General features: G+C 48.6%; 2 protein-coding genes across 6 annotated transcripts in view; one reads left to right on the plus strand and one right to left on the minus strand.

Moving 5' to 3' along the window:
• Window positions 1-19260, plus strand: part of LOC146333652 (transducin-like enhancer protein 1) — a 52236-nt gene extending 32976 nt beyond the window's left edge. For all 3 annotated transcript variants that reach the window (XM_084826239.1, XM_084826238.1, XM_084826237.1), the window contains 10 exons: window positions 2002-2160; window positions 5931-6069; window positions 6714-6895; window positions 7448-7527; window positions 11404-11653; window positions 12534-12781; window positions 13837-13984; window positions 15239-15389; window positions 15884-15960; window positions 16746-19260. In XM_084826239.1, the coding sequence (XP_084682365.1) occupies window positions 2002-2160; window positions 5931-6069; window positions 6714-6895; window positions 7448-7527; window positions 11404-11653; window positions 12534-12781; window positions 13837-13984; window positions 15239-15389; window positions 15884-15960; window positions 16746-16853 (1542 nt within the window). In that variant the 3' untranslated portion in view covers window positions 16854-19260. The remainder of the gene's footprint in view (window positions 1-2001; window positions 2161-5930; window positions 6070-6713; window positions 6896-7447; window positions 7528-11403; window positions 11654-12533; window positions 12782-13836; window positions 13985-15238; window positions 15390-15883; window positions 15961-16745) is intronic.
• Window positions 19227-21703, minus strand: part of TLE2 (TLE family member 2, transcriptional corepressor) — a 53462-nt gene continuing 50985 nt past the window's right edge. For 2 of the 3 annotated variants that reach the window (XM_084826241.1, XM_084826240.1), the window contains exon 19: window positions 19227-19985. In XM_084826241.1, coding sequence (XP_084682367.1) covers window positions 19878-19985 — 108 coding nt within the window. In that variant the 3' untranslated portion in view covers window positions 19227-19877. The remainder of the gene's footprint in view (window positions 19986-21703) is intronic. The other variant, XM_084826242.1, reaches the window with a different exon arrangement.

The raw sequence follows: 21703 nt of genomic DNA on the forward strand, positions 1-21703 counted from the left end.
GGAAGATATATCCAACTGAATGCAGAGTTTCAGAGAATAGCAAGGAGAGACAAGAAGACCTTCTTAAATGAACAATGCAAAGAAATCGAGGAAAACAATAGAATGGGAAAGATTAGAGATCTTGTCAAGAAAATCGGAGATATCAAGGGAACGTTTTGTGCAAAGATGGGCAAGATAAAGGACAAAGAAGGCAGGGGCCTAACAGAAGCAGATGAGATTCAGAAGAGGTGGAAAGAATACACAGAAGAACTATACAGGAAAGATCTGAATGTCCCTGATAGCCATGATAGTGAGGTCACTGAACTTGAGCTGGACATCCTCGGGAGTGAAGTCAAGTGGGTCTTAGGAAGCATTACTAACAACAACGCTAGCGGAGATGACAGTATTCCAGCTGAGCTATTTAAAATCCTAAAAGATGATGCTGTTAAAGTGCTGCACTCAATATGCCAACAAATTTGGAACACTCAGCAGTGACCACAGGACTGGAAAAGGTCAGTTTACATTCCAATTCCAAAGAAGGGCAACACCAAAGAGTGTTCAAACTATCGCACAATTGCGCTCATTTCACATGCCAGCAAGGTTATGCTCAAAATCCTACAAGCTAGGCTTCCGCAGTATGTGAACCGAGAACTACTGGAAGTACAAGCTGGGTTTCGAAGAGGCAGAGGAACTAGAGATCAAATTGCCAACATTTGCTGGATCATGGAGAAAGCAAGAGAATTCCAGAAAAAACGTCTATTTCTGCTTCCTTGACTATGCTAAAGCCTTTGATTGTGTGGATCACAACAAACTCTGGCAAATTCTTAAAGTGATGGGAGTACCAGACCACCTTACCTGTCTCCTGAGAAACCTGTACGAGGGTCAAGAAGCAACAGTAAGAACCAGACATGGAACAACCGATTGGTTCAAAATTGGGAAAGCAGTACGACAAGGCTGCATATTGTCACCCTGCTTATTTAACTTATATGCAGAGTACATCATGAGAAATGCCGGGTTGGATGAATCAGAGGTCGGAATTAAGATTGCTGGGAGAATTATCAACAACCTCCGATACGCAGACGATACCACCCTAATGGCAGAAAACGAAGAGGATCTAAAGAGCCTCTTGTTGAGGGTGAAAGTGGAGAGTGCAAAAGCGAATGTTGGCGATTTGATCTCTAGTTCCTCTGCCTCTTCGAAACCCAGCTTGTACTTCCGGTAGTTCTCAGTTCGCATACTGCTGAAGCCTAGCTTGTAGGATTTTGAGCATCACCTTGTTGGCATATGAAATGAGCACAATTGTGCGGTAGTTTGAACACTCTTTGGCGTTTTCCTTCTTTGGAATTGGAATGTAAACTGACCTTTTCCAAAAACATAGCATAATAACATGCAAACAATAAAGCAATGCCAAAAAACGGCACATAATCAAATCAGGGTAAAAACCAGCAGCCAAGAATAAAATCGCTCCAGCACATAACACTAGCAAGCAATACAAGTGCAGCGGTCTCAGAAACACTAAAAACCATCCTTAAGATGCCTGGGAAAATAAAAAGCGTTTCACCTGATGCCGAAATAATTGCGATGTAGGCATCAGGCGAGTCTCTATTGGGAGGGAATTCCACAGAGCTGGTGCCACCACTGAAAAGGTCCTCTTCTTAGTAGCCATCCAACTTGCTTCATTTGGCAGTGGCACCTGCTGGAGGGTCTCACATGGGGACGTCTGGGCACAATGTTTAGACAGGAAAACGTCCTACAACTCCCAGCATTCCCTAGCCAGCATGGCTGTCCAAGTATGTAAGGAGGAGATGCTTCTTCAGGTTACCAGTCCCCAAGCTGCATGGGCTAGCTTATATTTATTAGAGATAATAATAATAGTAGTGTTCCCTCTAATACTAATACTAATAATAGTAATTAACTATTAGTAATTAACTAATAGTAATTAACAGGGAATTAACACTAATAATAGTGTTCCCTCTGATACCGATCTCTCTGTATGTGTGGGTCTCCATTTCCCCCTCCCAGGACCCCTCTTCCCCTCAGAGCACCCATTCCTTCTCATCTCGGGAGAATGGCGTCGATAAAGTCCCCCTGCAGAGGAAAGAGGTCGTGCTGCTCAGCCCCACATCTATGGCTTCCTCCAGCAGTGCCTCCCCGACCCAGACTGCTAAGGATGTGGCCACGGTATGTAGCAGCATCAGGGCTGTGCGTGTTGGGGGACCAGAAAGCTTTCTGGGGGAGCTCAGCGGTTATGATTACTTTTTGAAAAAGAGGCTGTTCTCGCTCACCTTCTCACAAAGTTTGACAGTTAGGGTTTAATTTTTTCAAGGTGGATTTTAGCCCCCACCCCACCGATCCCAAACCTGGCACCCTGAATTCTTTTAGATACAGGTGAAACCAGTGGGAGTCATCCAAGCAAGAGGCAGTGTGGTGTAGTGGTGAGAATGTCAGACTAGGAACGGGGAGACCCAGGTTTAAGTCCTCACTGGCTGATCTTGAACCAGGCCCCAAACAAGGGTGGGTTGGAGAACCAAAGCTGCCGCTGTTTGCTTCTCGGAGGAAAGGCAGGGAATGAACGAATGAGCCTTGGGGCATTGGGCAATACAAACATTTTGTCCGCAGGAGGGCCGTTCCTCCATGGTAGAGCCGGTGCTTTGCCTGCAGAAGGTTGCAGGTTCAGTTCCCGGCACATCCAGTGGAAAAACTGATCAGGTCTCAGGTGAAGGAGAAAGAAATCTACTACAGAGCAACGGCCAGTCACAGCCCAGCTATTTTGAACTATGGCTCCCAACAGCCCCAGCCAGCATAGCCAGCGGCCAAGGATTGTGGGAACTGTAGCCCAAAACATCTGGAGGGCACCAGGTTGCCTACCCCTGGAGAAGACAATAAATCAGAAGCAGTCAAAACCCTACACATGCTACACCTTGGATGGCTCCTTCAGAGTTCTGACCGAAGCCCAGAGCAGATTCTCTGCCCCATTGGCATCAGAGCCACCAGGCTCCACTGGCTAGATGGATCCATTTTCCAGCCTTGTCTGAGCCAGCTTGCTGGTTCTGTGGTGTTAGATCTGTCATTGGCTGGGTCCCTTTTACTCAGTCCCGCATGGGTGATGATCCGTTGATGAGCCAGCCCAAAAGGGGTGGCGGTGACTGACTGGAAGCCATGGGCTCCTCCTATTGGCTGAGCTGAACACTCTAAGACCTGGGAGAGGCGGAACAGGCAGTCACGGAATGTGCAAGGCCAGTCTCTCTCTGCCGCAAAGTCCCATCTTGTATGTGGCAATATGGACTAGGGCTGCTGTTGTGGTCTGTCTTGTGTACTGTAGCCCAGAAAGGGGAAGGGAAGGGAAGGGAAGGGAAGGGAAGGGAAGGGAAGGGAGGTGCGTTGCAGCACGACTGGAGAGAGGGATCCCTCAAATGGCGCTCTCGGGGAAATGAGGTTTCTCTGCTCCCCCCCCCCGCCTTTTTTTACTTCTGACACCAATTGTGGAAGCTGCAGCAAGAGGCCCGTGAGAAGGGCAGCGGTCAGGTTTTCCTGAACATTTACATTTTGGAGGTTGCAGTGGAGGGAGGCGTTTTGATGTCTACTGGGATCTCTTTAATCTTTTCTGATCTCATCTTGTTCCATAACATCGTAATATACTCTACTGTTCATTCCCCAACCCCCACGATATGTGATCTACTATGTCAGCTTTCCGCAACCTGGCACCCTCCAGATGTGTGGGACTACAACTCCCATCTTCCCCAGCCAGTGGCCATGCTGGTTGGGGTTGATAGGAGGTGTAGTCTAACACTTCTGGAGGGCAGTAGGTTGGGGAAATCTATACTACACATTATTGTTAGCTGTAATGTTGGGTTCCTTTATATGTTGGGTTACAACAACGCAGTCTTAAAAATTAGCTTAGCAACAACACAGGCTTAGAGATAATAAGCACCTAAGGTGAGCCCTCCTGTATCAAAGGGTCCACCCACCCCAGCACCCTGCTTTTCCGCAGTGGCCAACCAGATGGCCAACGCAGGGCACAAAGGCAATGGAGGTTTTGTTCCATTTTGCCATCAGGACTAATACACTTGGTGAATTGGTTTGCATTCCCCTTCTTAGTAGCCATCATCTCATCTTGGGGGAGTGGGTTCTGCAGATTAATTATGTCTTCGTGTAAAAGACTCCTTGCTCTTCCCTGTCCTGAACCAAAGTGCCTCTCCATTTCCTTTCCTTTAAAGGAAGTTGCTCCAGCTTTCTGATAAGCGTCTGGAACTTTCCTGGCTCTAAATCAGGGGTAGGGATGGGGGCAGGGATGTACGAATTGTGTACCTTCCGTGCCGCTTGACTTCCGCAGTTTGCGGCCAGTGCTCCGTTCCGCCGTTCACAAGCCCCCGGAAGTCTCCTCTTTTTTTTCTGCTCCGAAAATTACGAAGATAAATCCGTACCAACAACCGTAATCCCAGTGCCCAGCCATCTCCGTGAGTCTGCATAACTTCTGTAAGAATCGCTATTTTTCATAAATACTTTTTTTTTTTAATTGAAATCCTCTGTCTCCATTTACTTTCAGCCAAAACACTTCCTCTCCCTAGGGGCTTCCCAAAAGAAGGCAGTCTTAGGTGTGCCTGAGCGATAAACTATTTGTTTACAGCAACGCTGTTTTAAAGAAAGAACAAACCTTTTAAAATGTCCATGCCACTTTTTCTTTCTTTAAAACAGCGTTGCTTTAAACAAATAGTTTATCGCTCAGGCACACCTAAGACAGACTTCTTTTGGGAAGCCCGGAGGATTTCAATTGAAAAAGAACACCCACAAACAAGGCGGTGAGCACAACTCATTTTTTTTAAAAAACTTACTTATTTATTATTGGAATATACTACACTGTGTTTTTATTTACGAAAATTTTGCGACTCTTTGCAGACGACGAAAAAAAAGCCACATGACTGCTGGCTCTTCAGGACCTTGTGGTGCCGTTCCGCAGAGGATTCCGTGGCACGGACTGAAGGGAATTCGATCGCATTTCAGTCCGTGGCAGAATTCGCTGACATCCCTAGATGGGGATGAAATTTGTTTGGTTTGCATTTTAATGTTGTTTGGCACTTCCTGAACCAGTACACAAACCAAAATCCAGTCCTATTTCGGTATTCGTACTTTTCCGAATTTTCCAATGCAGTTCTCTGATTGAAAAATGCGTATATTGTGGGCAGGCGGGGGAGTGCACACAAAATTGGGTATATTCATGAAAAGAACGCACAGATACACTTTCCATTGGGCAACATTGCTCGCAGAAAATGTGTATATTAAGAAGAGTTGCAGAAAAGTGTATAATCGGAGACATATGCAGAAAGGTGTACGCGTTTTCAGGCAGATTTTAAAAAAATAAATTCACGGGGTGAATTGCGGAAAAAGGGACAAAACGAACGTAAGGATGGAAGAATGAGAAACTGATTAGGGATGGGCAAAACTTCATTCCCTCCTTAATTGGGTGGGGGGAACCAGATGTTGTTGGACTCCTATTCCAATTAGCCCCAGCATGGTCAGAGATGACGGGAGTTGTAGTGCCATGACTTCTGGCAATGCACGGGTCATCCACCCATGCTCTTAGTTATTCTTATTGAGATGCAGCAACCACAACTGTGGCCACGTGATAGATTTGTATAATGCTATTGGGGTGCTAGCAGTTTTTATTTTCAGTCCCTTCCGTGGCAATCTCTTGCATGGCATTTGGCTTTTTTCAAGAAGACATAGGAAGCTGCTTTCTACTGGATCACATCCTTGGTGTGTCTAGCTCTGAGTAGCCTGCACCTGCCTTCCCAAAACTGTTCCCCTCCATGTCGGACTACAAGCCCCATGAGCCCCAGCCAGCATGGCCAGCGATCAGGGACGATGGGTGGGAATAACTGGGTCAGCCGCCCCCTGAGCTCTCTGGAGGAATGGGCGGGAGAGGAAATGTGTAAATCAGCGATACCTTGCAGATGGAGAAAACGGTCACCCCTGGCTTGAAGTCCAGCACTCCAACTTCGCAAGGCGAAGGGACAGCACCAGGATCTTCCAGCAGCAGCAGCACACCGCAGTTCCGTCCAGGGGTTGCAAAGCAGACGGTGGAGTCGCTCGGTAACAGGGGCAGGGGCACAATGGGGATTTGTGGCTTATTGGAGGCGGGGAGGTGTGGGGGCAGAGCTGCCCCTCGACCCATTTCTCCTGTTCCGCTTCTGTTTTATGGTGCTGTTTGTTTGTTTATTATTTGATTTCTATCCTGCCTTTCCACCCAAAAATGGTACTCAGGGTGCCTAGCAATAATAAGACCAAGACTAAGACAAATACATACTTAAAGCTTGGTGGGCTGGATGCGCCTGATCTTGTCTGATCTCGGAAGCTAAGCAGCGTCAGCCCTGGTTAGTGCTTGGATGGGGGACTGCCTGGGAATCAGGCTTCCTGCACTGAGCAGGGGGTTGGACTCGGTGGTCTCGTAGGCCCCTTCCCACTCTGTGATTCTATGATACCGGCTAGCAAAACAACCACCACCTGCCTTCTACCAAGCAGGCAAGGGGTGGAGCAAAAAGTCCTTCCTCTGCCTGCTGAGCCTCGCCTGCATAGAATTCCTGGTAGTCTCTGGCGATCAGGCAATGAATTAAATACAAGGCCGCTTTGAAACATGAGCTTGAAGCAGCCATGGGAACACAGACTGTTTCCAGCGTCAGCATGGGCCACTGCCTCCCTGTCACGGCAAACGTTGTAAACCTCTCCTTCAACTTCAGCCTTGAGCCTGCGCAATCCGCTCACCGTCCAGAGCTCCTACCAAGCCGCCTTCAACATGGCTCACGCGTCCATCAACGGCGACATGGCGGGTGCCGGGACCTATGCGGGGCTGCACCTCGTGACTCCACCGCTCAACGGGGCTGCTGTTGTCGGGGCGGCTGGTTATGGCCACTCCCCTCTGGTGAGCAGTTGGGGTGTGTGTGTGTGTGTGTGTGTGTATCTATTTCCAAATATTTTTTTGAAATTAAAACTATTTTTTCTTAACTGGGAGGCTGGCATGCTGCAAAGCAAAGCACTGTCCTCCAGCATTTATGTATTTGGCTTTAAAAGGCTGTTTTTGCGTTTTGAAGCTGTGCTTGGGTTCTTGGGTAAGTTACTTTTCTGTTGGTCTCACCAGTGTGCTTTCTGGAAAAGGAGTGTTTTGTGGCTGGCCACGGCAGCCATTTTGTGAATGGGCAAGCCCTCTCCCACGGCAGCCATTTTGTGAATGGGCAAGCCCTCTCCCACGGCAGCCATTTTGTGAATGGGCAAGCCCTCTCCCACGGCAGCCATTTTGTGAGAGCACCCGCAACACTCAGCATTCCAGATGTGCTCACTGACCCACGAAGTTTGGGGAGCCCTTATCCCGTCTTCTTTGCTAAAAAGCTATCGAGGCAGTGCAGAGCATTTTTAAAATAAATAAACAAACAAACAAATATTAACTGAAGCTTTTTCTCTCTTCTGGTTTGGCTAGGTTGCATATGATCCTCACTCACACTTGCGCGTTCCAGGACTCTCAACAGGAATGCAGACAGGCCTGCCTTCGGCCAAGCCGTGAGTGATGGGGGAAGCCACGGAGGCGTGTTTGGGGAGGGAGAGTAAGTGGTCCCTTTGGAGGTGATTCCCCCTTCTTCTAAAGTGGGGGCAACTTGTAGCCTTTTACCCTCACAACCTGTGAGGCTGGTTAGGTAGAAAAAAGCAGGCCTAATGTTACCAAGGGAGCCTCCTGGCTGAATAGGGGATTATAACTCCCTGGGTCCTGGTCTGACCCTGTTCTCCGTGGCCACAGAATCGCAGAGTTGGAAGAGACCTCAGAGATCACCTAGTCCAACTCACTGCTGAATGCAGGATCGTAGTGCAGGATGCAACCACGGCACTGGAGCAATGAGGTTTCCTGGATGGCCACCCCGAGGCAGAGCTGAGGACTGGTAGCTCAGCACCTCAGACCTCCATGCCCTCAAGCGGATTGTCGCAGAGTTCATTTGCCACAAGCACATCTTTTTCCTTTTGGCGGGTGGGGGGCACTGAGTTTTAAATGGGACCACAATTGCTCAAATGCCTACAACTCCCATCATCCCTGGCTAGCGTAGCCAGTGGTGAGGGATTGTGGGAGTTGTAGGCCAGCAATCTGGAGAGCCGAAAGTCACCCACCCCTGCAGTTTAACTCTCAACCCTGCTAGGTAAGCGTTTTGCAAATCCCTGTTGCCTCAGTACTTGTCCCACGCCCCGCGTTGCAATGTGTATCATCATACTGGCCTACCTCACAGGGATGTTGTAGGGGTGTAATGCAGGGGTGGGCGGATCTGAGTCTACTAGAAGGTCTCTTGGCTCCAAATCCTTGGTTCCGAATCTGAGCATCTGTCTTTTGCACCTGGCTCCAGCTGGTGGATCTCAGGGATCTATTAAAAAGCTCAGTAGATCCCACAAACATAAAGACTGTCCACCCCTGTTGTGGTGGCGAAGAGTGTCTGGCCAGGCTTAGGAAGATCCAGGCTCATAAGAACATAACGGACCCTTGGTACATAAGATGGACCCAGGGTCCACCCAGTCCAGCATTCTGTTCACACAGTGGCCACCCAGCTGTCGACCAGGAACCCACAAGCAGGGCATGAGCACAACAGCACCCTCCTACCCATGTTCCCCAGCAATAGGTGTACACCAGCTCACTGCCTCTGGTCCTGGAGGTAGCACAGAGCCATCAGGGCTAGTAGCCATCGATAGCCTTCTCCTCCAGGAATGTGTCCAACTCCTTTTAAAGCCATCCAAATGGGTGGCCATCACTACATCTCATGGTAGTGAATGCCATAGTTTGACTCTGCTATGTGTGAGGAAGGTTCATTCCTCCACCCCGCTGCTCCCACCCAGCCACAAAGCTTGCTGGCTGCCCGTGGGCCAGGTGCTCTCAACCTACCTCACAGGATTGTTGTGAGGCTAAAACTGGGAGGGGGAGAATCATGTACAGCACATTGCGCTCCTGAGGAAAGGCTGGTTAGAAATGTAATGGTGCTGTGCCAAAGTTTTTGATCTATTTAGTTTCGACCATTCATTGGGGGGCAGGGAGGGGAGAAAAGAAACTGCACCCGGAAATTGTGGGAAGGGGTGAGAATTTTGGAGTAATTTCTCTGGGTGCAGGGCTTTGGTGCTTGCCTTACTGAAAGGAGGTGGCTGAGGGGTGCGTGTGCTCTTTCTTTTACCAGTTTCCCCCATTCTATCCTTGCAGCCTCTCCGGCTGCTTGAGCTTCTTGAAAATGAAAATGTCACTGCAGTGTGCAGCCGCTGTGAAAAAGGCAAACTCCATGTTAGGCATAATTAGTAAAGGAATTGAGAATAAAACTGTCAATATCACACTGCCCTTACACAAATATGTGGTGCGGCCACACTTAGAATACTGTGTACAGTTCTGGTCACCACACTAAAAAATGATAATGTAAAGCTGGAAAAAGTGCAGAAAAGGGCAACCCAAATGATCAAGGGACTGGAGCATCTCCCCTAAGAGAGATGGTTACAACAGCTGGGATTCTTTAGCTTTTAGAAAAGGAGGGTTGGGGAGACAGAATAATGTTGTACAAAATGATGCATGGTGTGGAGAAAGTGGATAGGGAGACATTTTTTCCCCTCTCTCAAAATACTAGAACCCAGAGTCACCACATGAAGCTCATTGGGGGAAGGTTCAGGACAGATAAAAGGAAGGACGTCTTCACACAGTGCAGAGTTAAAACTATGGAACTCACTTCCGCAGGATGTAGTGATGGCCACCAACTTGGATGGCTTTAAAAGGGGGTTGGACAAATTCCTGGAGGAGAAGGCTATCCATGGCTACTAGTCCTGATGGCGATGTGCTCCCTCCAGGACCAGAGGCAGTGAGCCCATGTACGCAAGTTGCTGGGGAACATGGATGGGCGGGTGCTGTTGCACTCTTGTCCTTCTTGTGAGTTCCCAGTTGACAGCTGGTTGGCTGCTGTGTGAACAGGATGCTGGACTAGGTGGACCCTGGGTCAGAGCCCCGCACTGGGAGAGATTTCTCAGGAATTCTCCACATATCAACGGAAGAGGCAGAGAAAAGGCTTCCTGTCTTGCAGGGAAACAGAGGTTGTGAAAGGGCAGGTGGTGTTCTGGCACAGTGCTGAAATGCAGCCAATGAAATGAAATTAAGAAGCAACTGGCTGAGCCAATGGAATGGTTTCCCTTATGACCTGGATGCCGTGAGCACCCTTAAGGATCTCCTGCCTCCTTAAAGAGGCCCACCTTCCATCTTTTAAACTTCTTCCCAGTAACGTGGGTTTAGGCTGCAAACATGGGGTGACTGACACTCTAGACACCTGGGGTTTAACACAACAGTTTACTGATAAAATAAATCAAGCAAATCACAACTAAAGGTCTTTACATAATAGAGATAAGTGATACAAAAGGCATTAAAAGAAAATAAAAGTTGCAAAATGCAACTTCCTTTATCCTAGCTGTTCTTAGACTTCTCCAGGGTGCTTCTTCCTGTTCCCTCTTCAGGCTCTGGTCTCCCTTTGCTTTCACTGGCTCTCTCACTCTCTTTATATACCCTTCTCCTTCAAAACTGAAAGTAAGAAATGAAACTTAACCGGGGAAATTAAATGGAAACTTAACCAGGGAAATGAAACTACTCCGCTCAGGGATACCCTCTCCCAACAAAAAACTCCAGGCCTCTAAGCCTGACCCTTTTCCTTTCCTTGCTTTTGTAGGGCTCAAACCTTCACAAATGTGAACCAATATAGAAATGCTCAAAAAGTAGAAATCAATAAATGTGAATTTGTAAGTTTCTTTATATTTAAAAAAGTGGGTCATTTAAATATGTAGAAAGATAAATATATAAAGGAAATGTATTTAAATGTGTCTGATGAACTGCGCACTGCAAGGTCTATGAATTAGCTGTTCTGTCCCTTAGTCACACTCATTCATCCGTTCTTGAACCTGTGATTAAGCAAAGGCCATCTTTGCTCCCTTAAGCGTGGGTTTTGGTTGGTTGGTTGCTAATCATGCAAATAGGTGTAAGATCGGGGGGCGGGCAAACTATTTCAGGAGTGCAGGGGTGTGGTAGACACAGAAGAGTTGGAGGTGAGGAAAGTTATGCTTCTATGGCTTGGAGAGAGTAAACGTGGACATTTTAGGAGAGACACAGAGGTGATGAACATCATATGCAAAGATCTTCAATTAGTATGCAGAGAACTGTAGTTCTAGGTCGGGAACCTCTAGACCTCCATATGTTGGACTCGAACTCCCATCATCCCTGGCCATTGGCCATGTTGGCTGGGGCTGATTGGAGTTTGAGTCCACCTCATCTGGAGGGCCAGAGGTTGCCTGCACCTGTTCTAGATCTTCAGGAAGGGCTTTACAAGATACAGTTGGACGTTCCTTTTTTTAAAAAAAGCTTTTTCTGCTCCCCTTTCCCTCCCACCACAGGGCGTATTCCTTCCATGTGAGCACCGATGGGCAAATGCAGCCGGTCCCCTTCCCGCCCGACGCCCTGATCGGCTCTGGCATCCCGCGCCACGCCCGCCTGCTCCACACGCTGTCCCACGGCGAGGTGGTCTGCGCCGTCACCATCAGCAACTCCACCCAGCACGTCTACACGGGAGGGAAAGGCTGCGTGAAGGTGTGGGACGTGGGGCAGCTGGGCGCCAAGACCCCCGTGGCACAACTCGATTGCCTGGTAAGCAGAGTTGGAGCATCTCTTGCATGGTCGACTGACCGGCAGAAACCCCATCCTCGAAACAGCCCAGCAAGCTGCTCCGTGGACATAGAACGCCGAGTGTGTGTTTGGGATAGGGTAGGAATAGAATGGCGTCATGTGGAAAAGGGCAGGGCTGGCTGGAACCCTGAACAGGAGCACTCCATGCTGCAACATTTAGCTGCAGGCCCATGTGTATGTGTGTGCAAAGTGCCAAGTTCTTGGCAACCGTCGCAGCGTCTCCGCACACACTGGAAGGCAGGATTCAGGTTTATTTCGTTTCCCTGAGCTATCGGACAGAATCCTGCTTACCTGTCGTGTTTTGTCTTTTCTCCTTATTTCTGTTAGGGCCAAATTCACATGTGACACAGGAGCTAACCCAACAGGGTCTCCGGATCTTCTGCTCTTTTTGTTTTTTAACCAAACTGGTGCAGGGGACCCCTTATTTGATCAGAGCAGCGGCAGAACTGGGGAAGAGAGTCACATGCACCCGGTGTTTCACTCATCTAAATCTCTCCAGGAGCTGCTGTGACCCACATGGGGGCATGCGGGTGTGGGAGGGTTAAACACCACTTCACCCACCAGTGCCGCTGACCAGCGCCCTTGGACCAAACTGCACCTGATTTTAAATGCAGAAGTTGGGGTATCCGATTGCAGGTCATCAGCATCCTGTTATGTGATCCGGCCATTAGCAAAGGGGCTAGAAAGTTGGTTTCTGCTTTAAAAAGAAAAGAAAAGTTGATGAACATTATGGGAAGGGGTCTCGGATTTCTCTGAGGGTGCAAAGAGCTGCTGCTCCACTCTGAATGATCGCACAACTGCTAGGGGCTGAAATATCCTTATTCTCGTCCTCCTGCCCTAGAACCGCGACAATTACATCCGGTCCTGCAAGCTCCTTCCTGACGGCCGTAGCCTCATCGTAGGTGGGGAGGCCAGCACGCTGTCCATCTGGGACCTGGCATCTCCTACTCCCCGGATCAAGGCAGAGCTGACCTCTTCCGCCCCTGCCTGCTATGCCCTGGCCATCAGCCCCGACGCCAAGGTCTGCTTCTCCTGCTGCAGCGACGGAAACATCGTGGTGTGGGATCTGCAGAACCAGACGCTTGTTAGGTAAGCTTTCTGCTTCCATGGGGGAGAAATCGGGTCCACATTGCCAGGCCAACATGGTGTAGGGGCTAGAATGTCCAGCTGGGTCCAGGTAGCCCTGGGTTCAAGTCCCCACTTGGCCCTGAAGCTCACTGGGTGACCTTGGGCGACTTGGCCAATCTCGGCATAACCTACCTTGCAGGGTTGTTGTGAAGATGAAATAAAAGCTTGATTTGGAAGCCAGTGTGGTGTAGTAATTAGAATGTTGGATTGGGTCTGGGGAGACCCAGGTTCAGGTTCCCACTTGGATATGAAGCTCCCTGGGTGACTTTGAGCCAATCACTGACTCTCAGCCTGAACAACCTCACAAGGTTGTTGTGATGATACCGTGGAGAGGAGGAGGACCATGTAAGCTGCTTTGGGTTCCTTGCAGGAAGAAAAAGGGTGGGATATAAATGTAACTTTTTTTTTTAACCCAGTATATATTATGCAAATTGATTGCATGAATGTCTCCTACTTTGCATACTTGTTTTTCCTGGGCTTTGCTAATCGTGGGCATGGTAAAAGACTGCTGTATCCAGCCACCCCTCTGGCTCATGAGATTTCTGCAGTTGTTGCTTACACACTTCCAAGTTTATCTTCACATCCATAAGGACTAAAAACTTGTTTAAAAAAGAAAAAGAAAGCTGAGATTTGCAGGAAGTGAATTTGCCCACATACTATGTTTTTTTCCCCCACATTCCTATAGAATTGCAGGACATACAGAGACTTGCCAGTCCAATTAATTTCTGAACAATTAATCATTTCAAAGAGTTTTTTATTCAGTTCAGCAAGCCTGGTGCTGTTCTAACATGGTGTGCAATTTATCGTTACTGGACCATGAACATGTATTCTTTTTCATCTATTTCTTTTTCATCCATTTCTGATCTATTTTGATCTATTTTTATTCATTTTCATTATTTTTCCCATCTATCTATATTTTCCATCTATTTCTCATCTATTTCTTTTTCGTCTATTTGTTCCTGGGCCATAAACATCTATTCTTTTTTATCTTTTCTATTTCCTTTCCCTCCCGCCAGGCAGTTCCAGGGTCACACGGACGGCGCCAGCTGCATCGACATCTCGAACGATGGCACCAAACTGTGGACGGGGGGACTGGACAACACAGTCCGGTCCTGGGACCTGCGGGAGGGCCGGCAGCTCCAACAGCATGACTTCAACTCACAGGCAGGAGGCAGCGAATGGGGCAGAGACTCTGGAAGAGGGCAGGGCAGGAGATGAGGGAGCAGGGACTTGCTGAGCTTGGCCCCGATTGAAGTGGCTGTGGTCAGTGTGTGCAGCTGGTATTCGGTGGCATCCTGTCTCTGAATGTGGAGCTTGCTTCTCGCTGTTATTTATAGCAGGGCTGTTGAACCTCTTTTACCCCAAGGGCTGTTTGAAGAAGCTCTCAGGGGCCACGTTCCAATGGGCGAGAATGAAAATAGCAGAGATAGGCTCAAAACACCAGCATATTTTAGCTTACAGCTCTCACTACCAGCAAGGAAGCCTTATGAGAGGCATTTTAACATTTTAGGATGGGGGAAAAACTGTGCAAAAGCCAGAAAAGCACCAAATAATCAGGGGAAAGGGGACATGGCCATCTGGAGCACCCTGGAAGATTTGTTAGGGACCCCAGCCTGGCCAGATTTGTCCCCCTGGCCTGAGTTTCTGCACCCGATATATAGCCGTTGGTAGCCTTATCCTCTTAGGTATTTGTCTAATCTCTTCCTAAAGCCATCTGGGCTAGTGGCCATCAGTACCGTATCTTGTGGTGGTGAGTCCATAAGTTAATGATGTACTGTGTGAAGGACCTCTCTCTCTTCCTTTCTCCGCTATTTCCACGCCAGATTTAATTTTACAATCGTCTACCATGTGCTGTTTCCCCCTCTTAGGGTCAAGCTGCACATTCCTTTTTAAAGACATCGCTAGCAGCTCTGTCTGCCGTGCTATGGACTCAAACATAAGCACGGGGGACCAGATCCAGTTTGGGAACCTAGAGTGGGTTGGGGGACTTTAACCCTTTGTCCCTTGCTGCGCTCCCGATCCGGACTGGGGCTCCCACTCCTGCAATTTACATGTCCCCAAAAGTTGAAACAAACTGAGTGCAGTACTCCAAAATCCCACCCCTAAACCACTGGCAAACTTTTCTTCCCTCCTCTTTCGTTTCCAATAAATTTTGACAGGTGTTGCCAACATTCTACAGGAGCCCAGGATGCAGTATTATTTGACGTGCAAGGAATCCATGCCCAAATTTCTAGTCCTTGTCGTTGCAAAGCCTGCTTTGCAACGATGAGGACTAGAAATGTGGGCATGGATTCTTTGCACAACAAATATGACTGCATCCTGCGCTCCTGTAGAATGTCGGCATCTGCAAAGTCCCAGTTCTGCTGGGCTGGTGTTCCTGTCCAACTCCTGCCCCCTCTTTCTCCTCCTGCCCTCCAGATCTTCTCCTTGGGGTACTGTCCCACAGGTGAGTGGCTGGCGGTCGGGATGGAGAGCAGCAATGTTGAAATCCTGCATGTGTTGAAGCCGGAGAAGTATCAGCTGCACCTTCACGAGAGCTGCGTTCTCTCCCTCAAGTTTGCCTCCTGCGGTAGGTGTGACCCTGCCATCCCAAATACGCTGTACAGTAGACTGTTCCTGTTGAGGGTGCCAGCCAGCCAGTCAGCTGCGCCCAATTCTGGAATGCTCCATTCCATTCCCCCATGGTGCCTCCCAGCTAGCTAAGCCCTCTTCCCTTCCATCCCCGCTCCATAGTTTTTCTAGTCCTCCCCCCCACCTTTGGATAGTTTTGTTTTCTTTTTTGGGGGGGGTACTTCTGCAAATGATGGGATTCCCCCAAGACTGATGATGCCTCCCTCTTGTGCATGGAGGGTGCTGTTTTGGCTACGTAAGGATGCACACTCGGAAAATGAGTTTGATACTAGTTTCAAAGATTTGGTTTGTAAATTCCATTGTTTCACCTACATAATCTGGATGTCCTGCAGGAGAGGGTGTCTTTTCCCATGACTAAGAATAATTATTCACTGGTGGGGGGGGGGGCAGGGAAGATAGGTAACAGCTTGTTTCCACTCATCTGCGCTACAGGGAAATGGTTCGTGAGTACTGGGAAGGACAATTTGTTGAATGCCTGGAGGACGCCCTACGGAGCAAGTATATTTCAGGTAAGGGGGAGAGTGTGTTTGAGAACCCATCCAGTGAGGCTGCATACAGATAGTTCTTTTTAAGAGAGTCAATAGAATTTTGACAGACACTTCGTCTTCCTGGCCCCAAGCTCTCTTGGTTACCTCTGACCCAAACAGGTGAAGGAGGCTTTTCTGAAACATTTGCAAACGTCTCATTTAATGAGTGGGTGTATGCTACAGGTAACGTCCCCTGCTTACTATCCCCTTCAACTCTCCAAAGGCTACGGTACAGCCGATAGTTTGCCTTTCCAGGAATCTGAGGGTGGCTTTGAAAGAAGGGGACCACGTGTAGCAGAAGTGAAAGCACATGGGGCATTATCAGGTTTGGCAGGTTTTCTTTCACTTTCGCAAGCCTGCATGACCTGTTTGACCAGCAGGCCAAAAAGAACTCTGTATGCACTGTGTGGGAAGTGAAGACTTGTGTCGCTCTGAATAACCATCAGGTTACAAACAGGAGTGCTGTTTACCAGGTTTGGCTGTGCGTTTTCCGGAGAAGGTGGACCAAACCCCAGTTACCACTGGTTACATCCAGACTGGACTACTAATATGCTGTCTGCATGGGGCAGTCTTTCTCTGTGCAGACGTATATCTCCCTCTTGTTTCTCAGTGGCCCAATTTTGGCTCCAGTCCTGTTGGCACTCACCCACCTGAGTTTGCTATTAGCGGGAGTGCTGACTCTTCTGACATGATTGTTCCTGTTTTTCTTGCGGTTTTCCTCCCCACGCAGCCACATCTACATAAGCCCCCCCCCCCTTTCATTTCAGTCTAAGGAGTCATCCTCTGTCCTCAGCTGTGACGTCTCCACTGACGACCAATTCATCGTCACTGGCTCCGGGGACAAGAAGGCATCTGTTTATGAGGTCATGTACTGAAGCAAATCAGCAACCTTGTTGAAACTGAATCTGGGAGAAGGGGCTAAACGTGTCCCCCCAGCTTTTTCCAGCCAAAGAATACACCTACAGATACTTAGCCTGCAGCAAAGAGGGTGTCGGGTGATGGCCTCGAACTGCAGCTCACCACCCTGCTTTTGCAAACAAGGGGATGGAAACAGTCACTAGTTTCAGAAAAAGGACTCTGGCATGTGCTGTCTTGCTTTCCCCTGGTCTTATTTTTCTGGGGCGTTGGGGGCGCGGAGGGCCTCTCTTTTTTGGTGTGTGTTCAAATCTAAATTCCTTGGAAGAGTTTCTTGTGTGTTTAATTTTTTTAAAAAACTTTAAATAAAAATGTGAAGGGGTGTTTGTTGGAGCCCAGCCTCGGTCCATTTGCTTTTGAGGCTTGATTTAATTAGAAAGGCCACCTTCCACAACAGCACTATGTGTGCGTACACATCAAAAAGACCTAGATTTCCACGTGCAGCCAAGGTGAAGGACTAGGAACTTGATTGCAGGTAGCTCAGTTTGAAAATGGGGGTAGAGGAAAATCCACCAGCTATGTACTTGGATTTGTTGGGTTTTTTTTAAAAAAAAAACAATTACACACACCTTTCTGTGCTTTTCGAGGGTCCCAAACAATCCAGCAGAAGATGTACTCATTATAAATTAGTTCCCAGCATCATCCAGTCACTTGATAATCACTGAGCTCTTTTGGCGTGCAGCCTGTGCAGGCTTATTCAAAAGCAAATCCCATGATGTTCAACGGAGCTTCACCTTGAGCACAGTGAACGTGCAACTTTTTCCTTAAAAAAAGCAATGAATCCTGGCCAGTGGAGTACAACTTCTAGCTCTCAATCTTACATTTGGCAGGCTCCGTGTAGAACATGGGGAGATAATTGTCGAAATGAGTTGAAACCCTCATATGCTTGCAAGAAGCAATTTACAAAAGCAGATATTAGGCTCAATCAGAGAACGGTTTGGCTAATGAAAAAGAATTAGATGCATTTGACCATGTTGCAAATTCAGTGTAAAAAAATGCAACTGTCTGATGGATAGTACGGGGTACAGTTAAATAGGGGTGTGGCTTCAGTACCTGTGAACAGAAGCTCCACCCCCCATGTTAATTTGAACAGACCCCAGTTCTTTTCATTTGTGCATATTTTTCTTTCAACTAAAAGCCTTCTGGATATAGTAATTAAAAAACCTGTACCAGATGTAATTAAAAAACCTGTACCAGCAGCTTACTTAAATTCCTAGATCTTCCTTAAAAGACAGAGGGGAAAGCCACACCTAAGGCTCAGAATGGGTGAGAATTTTTTTAAGTTCGTTTTTTGTTTAAATAAGGTTCCAAAATTCACAATTTCTTCCTAAAAAGATAGAACGGATTTAAGATTTCAAAAATTGAACCTGGGGGAAAGTAAAACTGACAAAATCGCCCATCCAGCCCTGAGGCTTTGAGTACTTCCCTCTTAAAATCCTGGATTTGAATCTTGGTGTATTCAGGCATGTTTGTGGGGTTGAATTTGAGCTGCCACCTTTGCTGACAGCTCCTCATCTTTAATAGGTACACTGCAGGCAGATACATCAGGGTCTTCTCGATGCTGGGAATAGCTGTACTTATTGAATTTGGCTGGTGCAGAAGGGTGAGAATTTAGTTTGTTTTGTTTTTCTGATAAGAACGTAACAACATTTCAAAATTCCTTATAAATGGGACAGAACATAAGAAGAGCCGTGCTGGGTCAAACCAAGGGTCCATCTAGTCCAGCATTCTGTTCACACCGTGGCCAACCACCAAATGGGGAAACCCACAAGCAGGACACCAGAGAGAGAAAACCTGAGATTTTAAAAATTGAAGGTGGGAGAAAGTGAAACTGACTGATTCGTCCATCCCTATCTTTGGAAGCCTTTAAGGAGGCCCCCCTGTCCTGTGAAGGGAGGAACCCACTTCTACATTTTTAAAAACCACACAGAGCTTCTGCAGCAGAGGGAAAGGATCTGTCAAGGATGTCAAGGGGGGAAGGATCTGTCAAGGATGATGTTTGGTGACCGTAACGGCTCCACGAAGAGGGTGATGGAGAAGCAGCCCTTTAAAGAGTTATGCTAATAGTTCGATCCCCTCTTCAGACTGCTGGTGGCAAAACGCACTATGCAGAACAGGCAAAACAAGCTGGAGAATAAATGATGCCGCCCTTCGCCAACCTGGTGGCTTCCAGATGTTTTGGACTACAACTCCCAGCATTCCTGACTCCTGGCCATGAAGGTTGGGCTGATGGGCTTTGGCATCCAAGGGCTGCAAGGTTACCCATGCCTGCCTTAGTTTCTGCTGGATTTATTTCCCTCGCACCTGCTCCCAAATGGACCAACACAGTTACTTGCGGTTTTCAAATACATTTAATAATTCAGGTGGATTTGAACACTGGCTTCTTTTGTTTGCATCTGGAAAAAAATAAACAGTGTGGCAGGGGGTGGAGCGTGGGGGGAGAGACAAGACGTTCTGTGCCAGTTGTCCTCTGCTTGTCAGGCACAGTGTGGGGGGGGGGCGGGGGCAGCGTTCCCTCCTGTTCCGGGGGGGCTAAACCAGCCTTGCCCTTCTAGGGGAGTTATTCAGTCAGCAGGGATCGTGGGAAAGTGCATAAATCACCTCCCCTCTCTGATTCCTGCATGGTTTACATAAAGAAATTACGCCCTGTATGTGCCCCTTTGAGTCCAAGGGGATCATAAAAATCTTCCTGAGAATCTCGGTGTTTAAAGTTTCTAGTCCTCAGGGGGCTCTGAAGATAGCTTTAGAAGTACATGGGCCGTCTTTACTGGAATCTCCAAATCTAGTTGGGAATAAGTGTTCCCAAAGAACAGCAGAGTTTGGTCACATTGGTGGTGGGGGGGCACACTCACTTTGCTTCATCAAGTTCATCCTAGTTTCCTCATCAGTGTGGCAGTGGAGGGAGGGGCTTCCAAGCAGCATCCCAAGTGGGGGTGGGGGGGCTCTGATGGTAGAAAAGGTAGGACAGCCGAGACCTCCCCTTCTCAGTACACCAGTTCATAAACCGTCGCTTTCTTGTCTCCTGATCCCGTCACGATAAATTTGTCGTTGGTAGAGATGTCGCAGCTCAGCACAGAAGAAGATTCTTTGGACTGCAAAGAAAATGGGAAAAATGTGTTGGGACCTTCACGGAGGCCGTTCCTCACTTTGGGATGGTGCCTCCTCCTGGAGCAAGTTGGCAAGATCCACTTCAAGATCTTTCCCTCTCCAGGGGGAGGAGCTGTCTTGCTTCCCAGACTGCCCCTGCCTAAGGAGCTGTTCAGCTGGGCCTGGTTGGCGCTCCTAAGAACCCGACCCTAACTCTCTAAAATCTTGATTTTTCCTTCTAGTTTTCCCTTCCTTTTTTCTTCTTGTTTTTCTCTCTCTCTCTCTCTCCTTTTCCCCCTCCTCTGCCCCACTCTTTCAGCTTAGTTGGGTGTGGGGAGGAGACTACATTTAAGGGGTGGAGGGAGAAGTTGGCAGCTGGCCGCCCTCCCAGTCCTCAGCGGCATGCGGGGGGAGCCCCTTGGAGCGCTGAGTGCGGCAGAACCGGTGTTTCCTGATGGGGGAAAGCCTGCTTTCTAGGGCAGAGGGTTGCAGAGACCGGGTTTCACTTCCAAGTCGCCCACAAGGCACTGGGGATACAGTCTGTCCGAACTCCCTTCCCCATCAGACGACTGAGGGTGGACTTGTCTCCCCCACAGCACAGACCCCAGAGCAGAGATGGAGAGCTCTGATTCCAGCATGGGGGAGCAGGAAAGCCCTGCAGGGCCCACAGGCCCAAATACAGTTCAGGTGTCAAATCAAGGATGCTGGGGCATTGCAGGGGTGAGTAGTAGGGCGCCCCTACCCCAAAACTGCAACTACCCAGGCAGGAAGCCCTGCCACAGTTTCTAGACTGGGTGAAGGGGCTACTAGCCCAGGAAATAAGAGGGACCTTAGTTAAGGGGGGAGAGCGTACGAAGTCACTTTCCCCAAGAAAAAAGGCACAAGGGTAAATGGAAAAAGTCCAAGGCCAGGGGAAGGTCCGAACCGAAATGCAAAAGGACCACCTGGTCTCACTCACTAACCCCTTTTGGAGAGCGGAATGGGCCAATCTGGGAGAAAATTATTGGCAGATTCCCAGGCCTCCAGCTATGGTTCCTCTTCATCAAATCCCACTGTTTTTTGTTCTCCCCATCGCCATTCCAAGAAGCATGAGGACAAGGGGTAAAGGAGGAGACAAAAAGTCCCAAGGATCAAGCCCCTGCTCCTCTCAGGGCTGAGGCATCTGGGGATGCATTAGATTCGGATGGGGGTTCTGGGGAACCGTCTGAGGAAGCGGTGGGAACCCTGCCACAGCAGGCCCACCTTTTCCCACAGGCGGTCTTTCCCACCTTGCTGGGAAAAGACCGCAGGCTGCTCAACATCAAGGAGGAGCAAGCTAAGCGAGATGAGTCCTCTCCTCAGGGCTCAACCTCCGCTGAGACGGTTTTCCCCTCAGGGCCACCTAAGCCACTCACTAACCCCTTTCCAAACTCTTTTGACAAGGTTTGGAAAGCAGAATGGACTTGCTTCACGTGCCCACAGTGGATGCTCCTGTGGCATCCTTTCTTCTGGCACAGTGACACCAAGAGATGGCAAGGGCCCCCCAAGGAACCTTGGGACAAAAGGGCTATGCAAGGGGTTTGAGGCATCTGCCACAGTGTTCAGAACTTCGGCAGCCAACCCCTTTTTTGCCCAGGCCACCTATCTCTGGCAAAGGATCGAGCCAGGCCAGATGCTGGCTCTAAACAGGTCAAGGATCAGCTGAAGAAGGTAGCCCTGAAGAAGATAGCCCTCTTGCCTGCAT

The sequence above is a fragment of the Heloderma suspectum genome, chromosome Z (genome assembly GCF_057233095.1).
Source record: "Heloderma suspectum isolate Gila_16-S chromosome Z, 16-S_ref, whole genome shotgun sequence".
NCBI lineage: Eukaryota > Metazoa > Chordata > Lepidosauria > Squamata > Helodermatidae > Heloderma > Heloderma suspectum.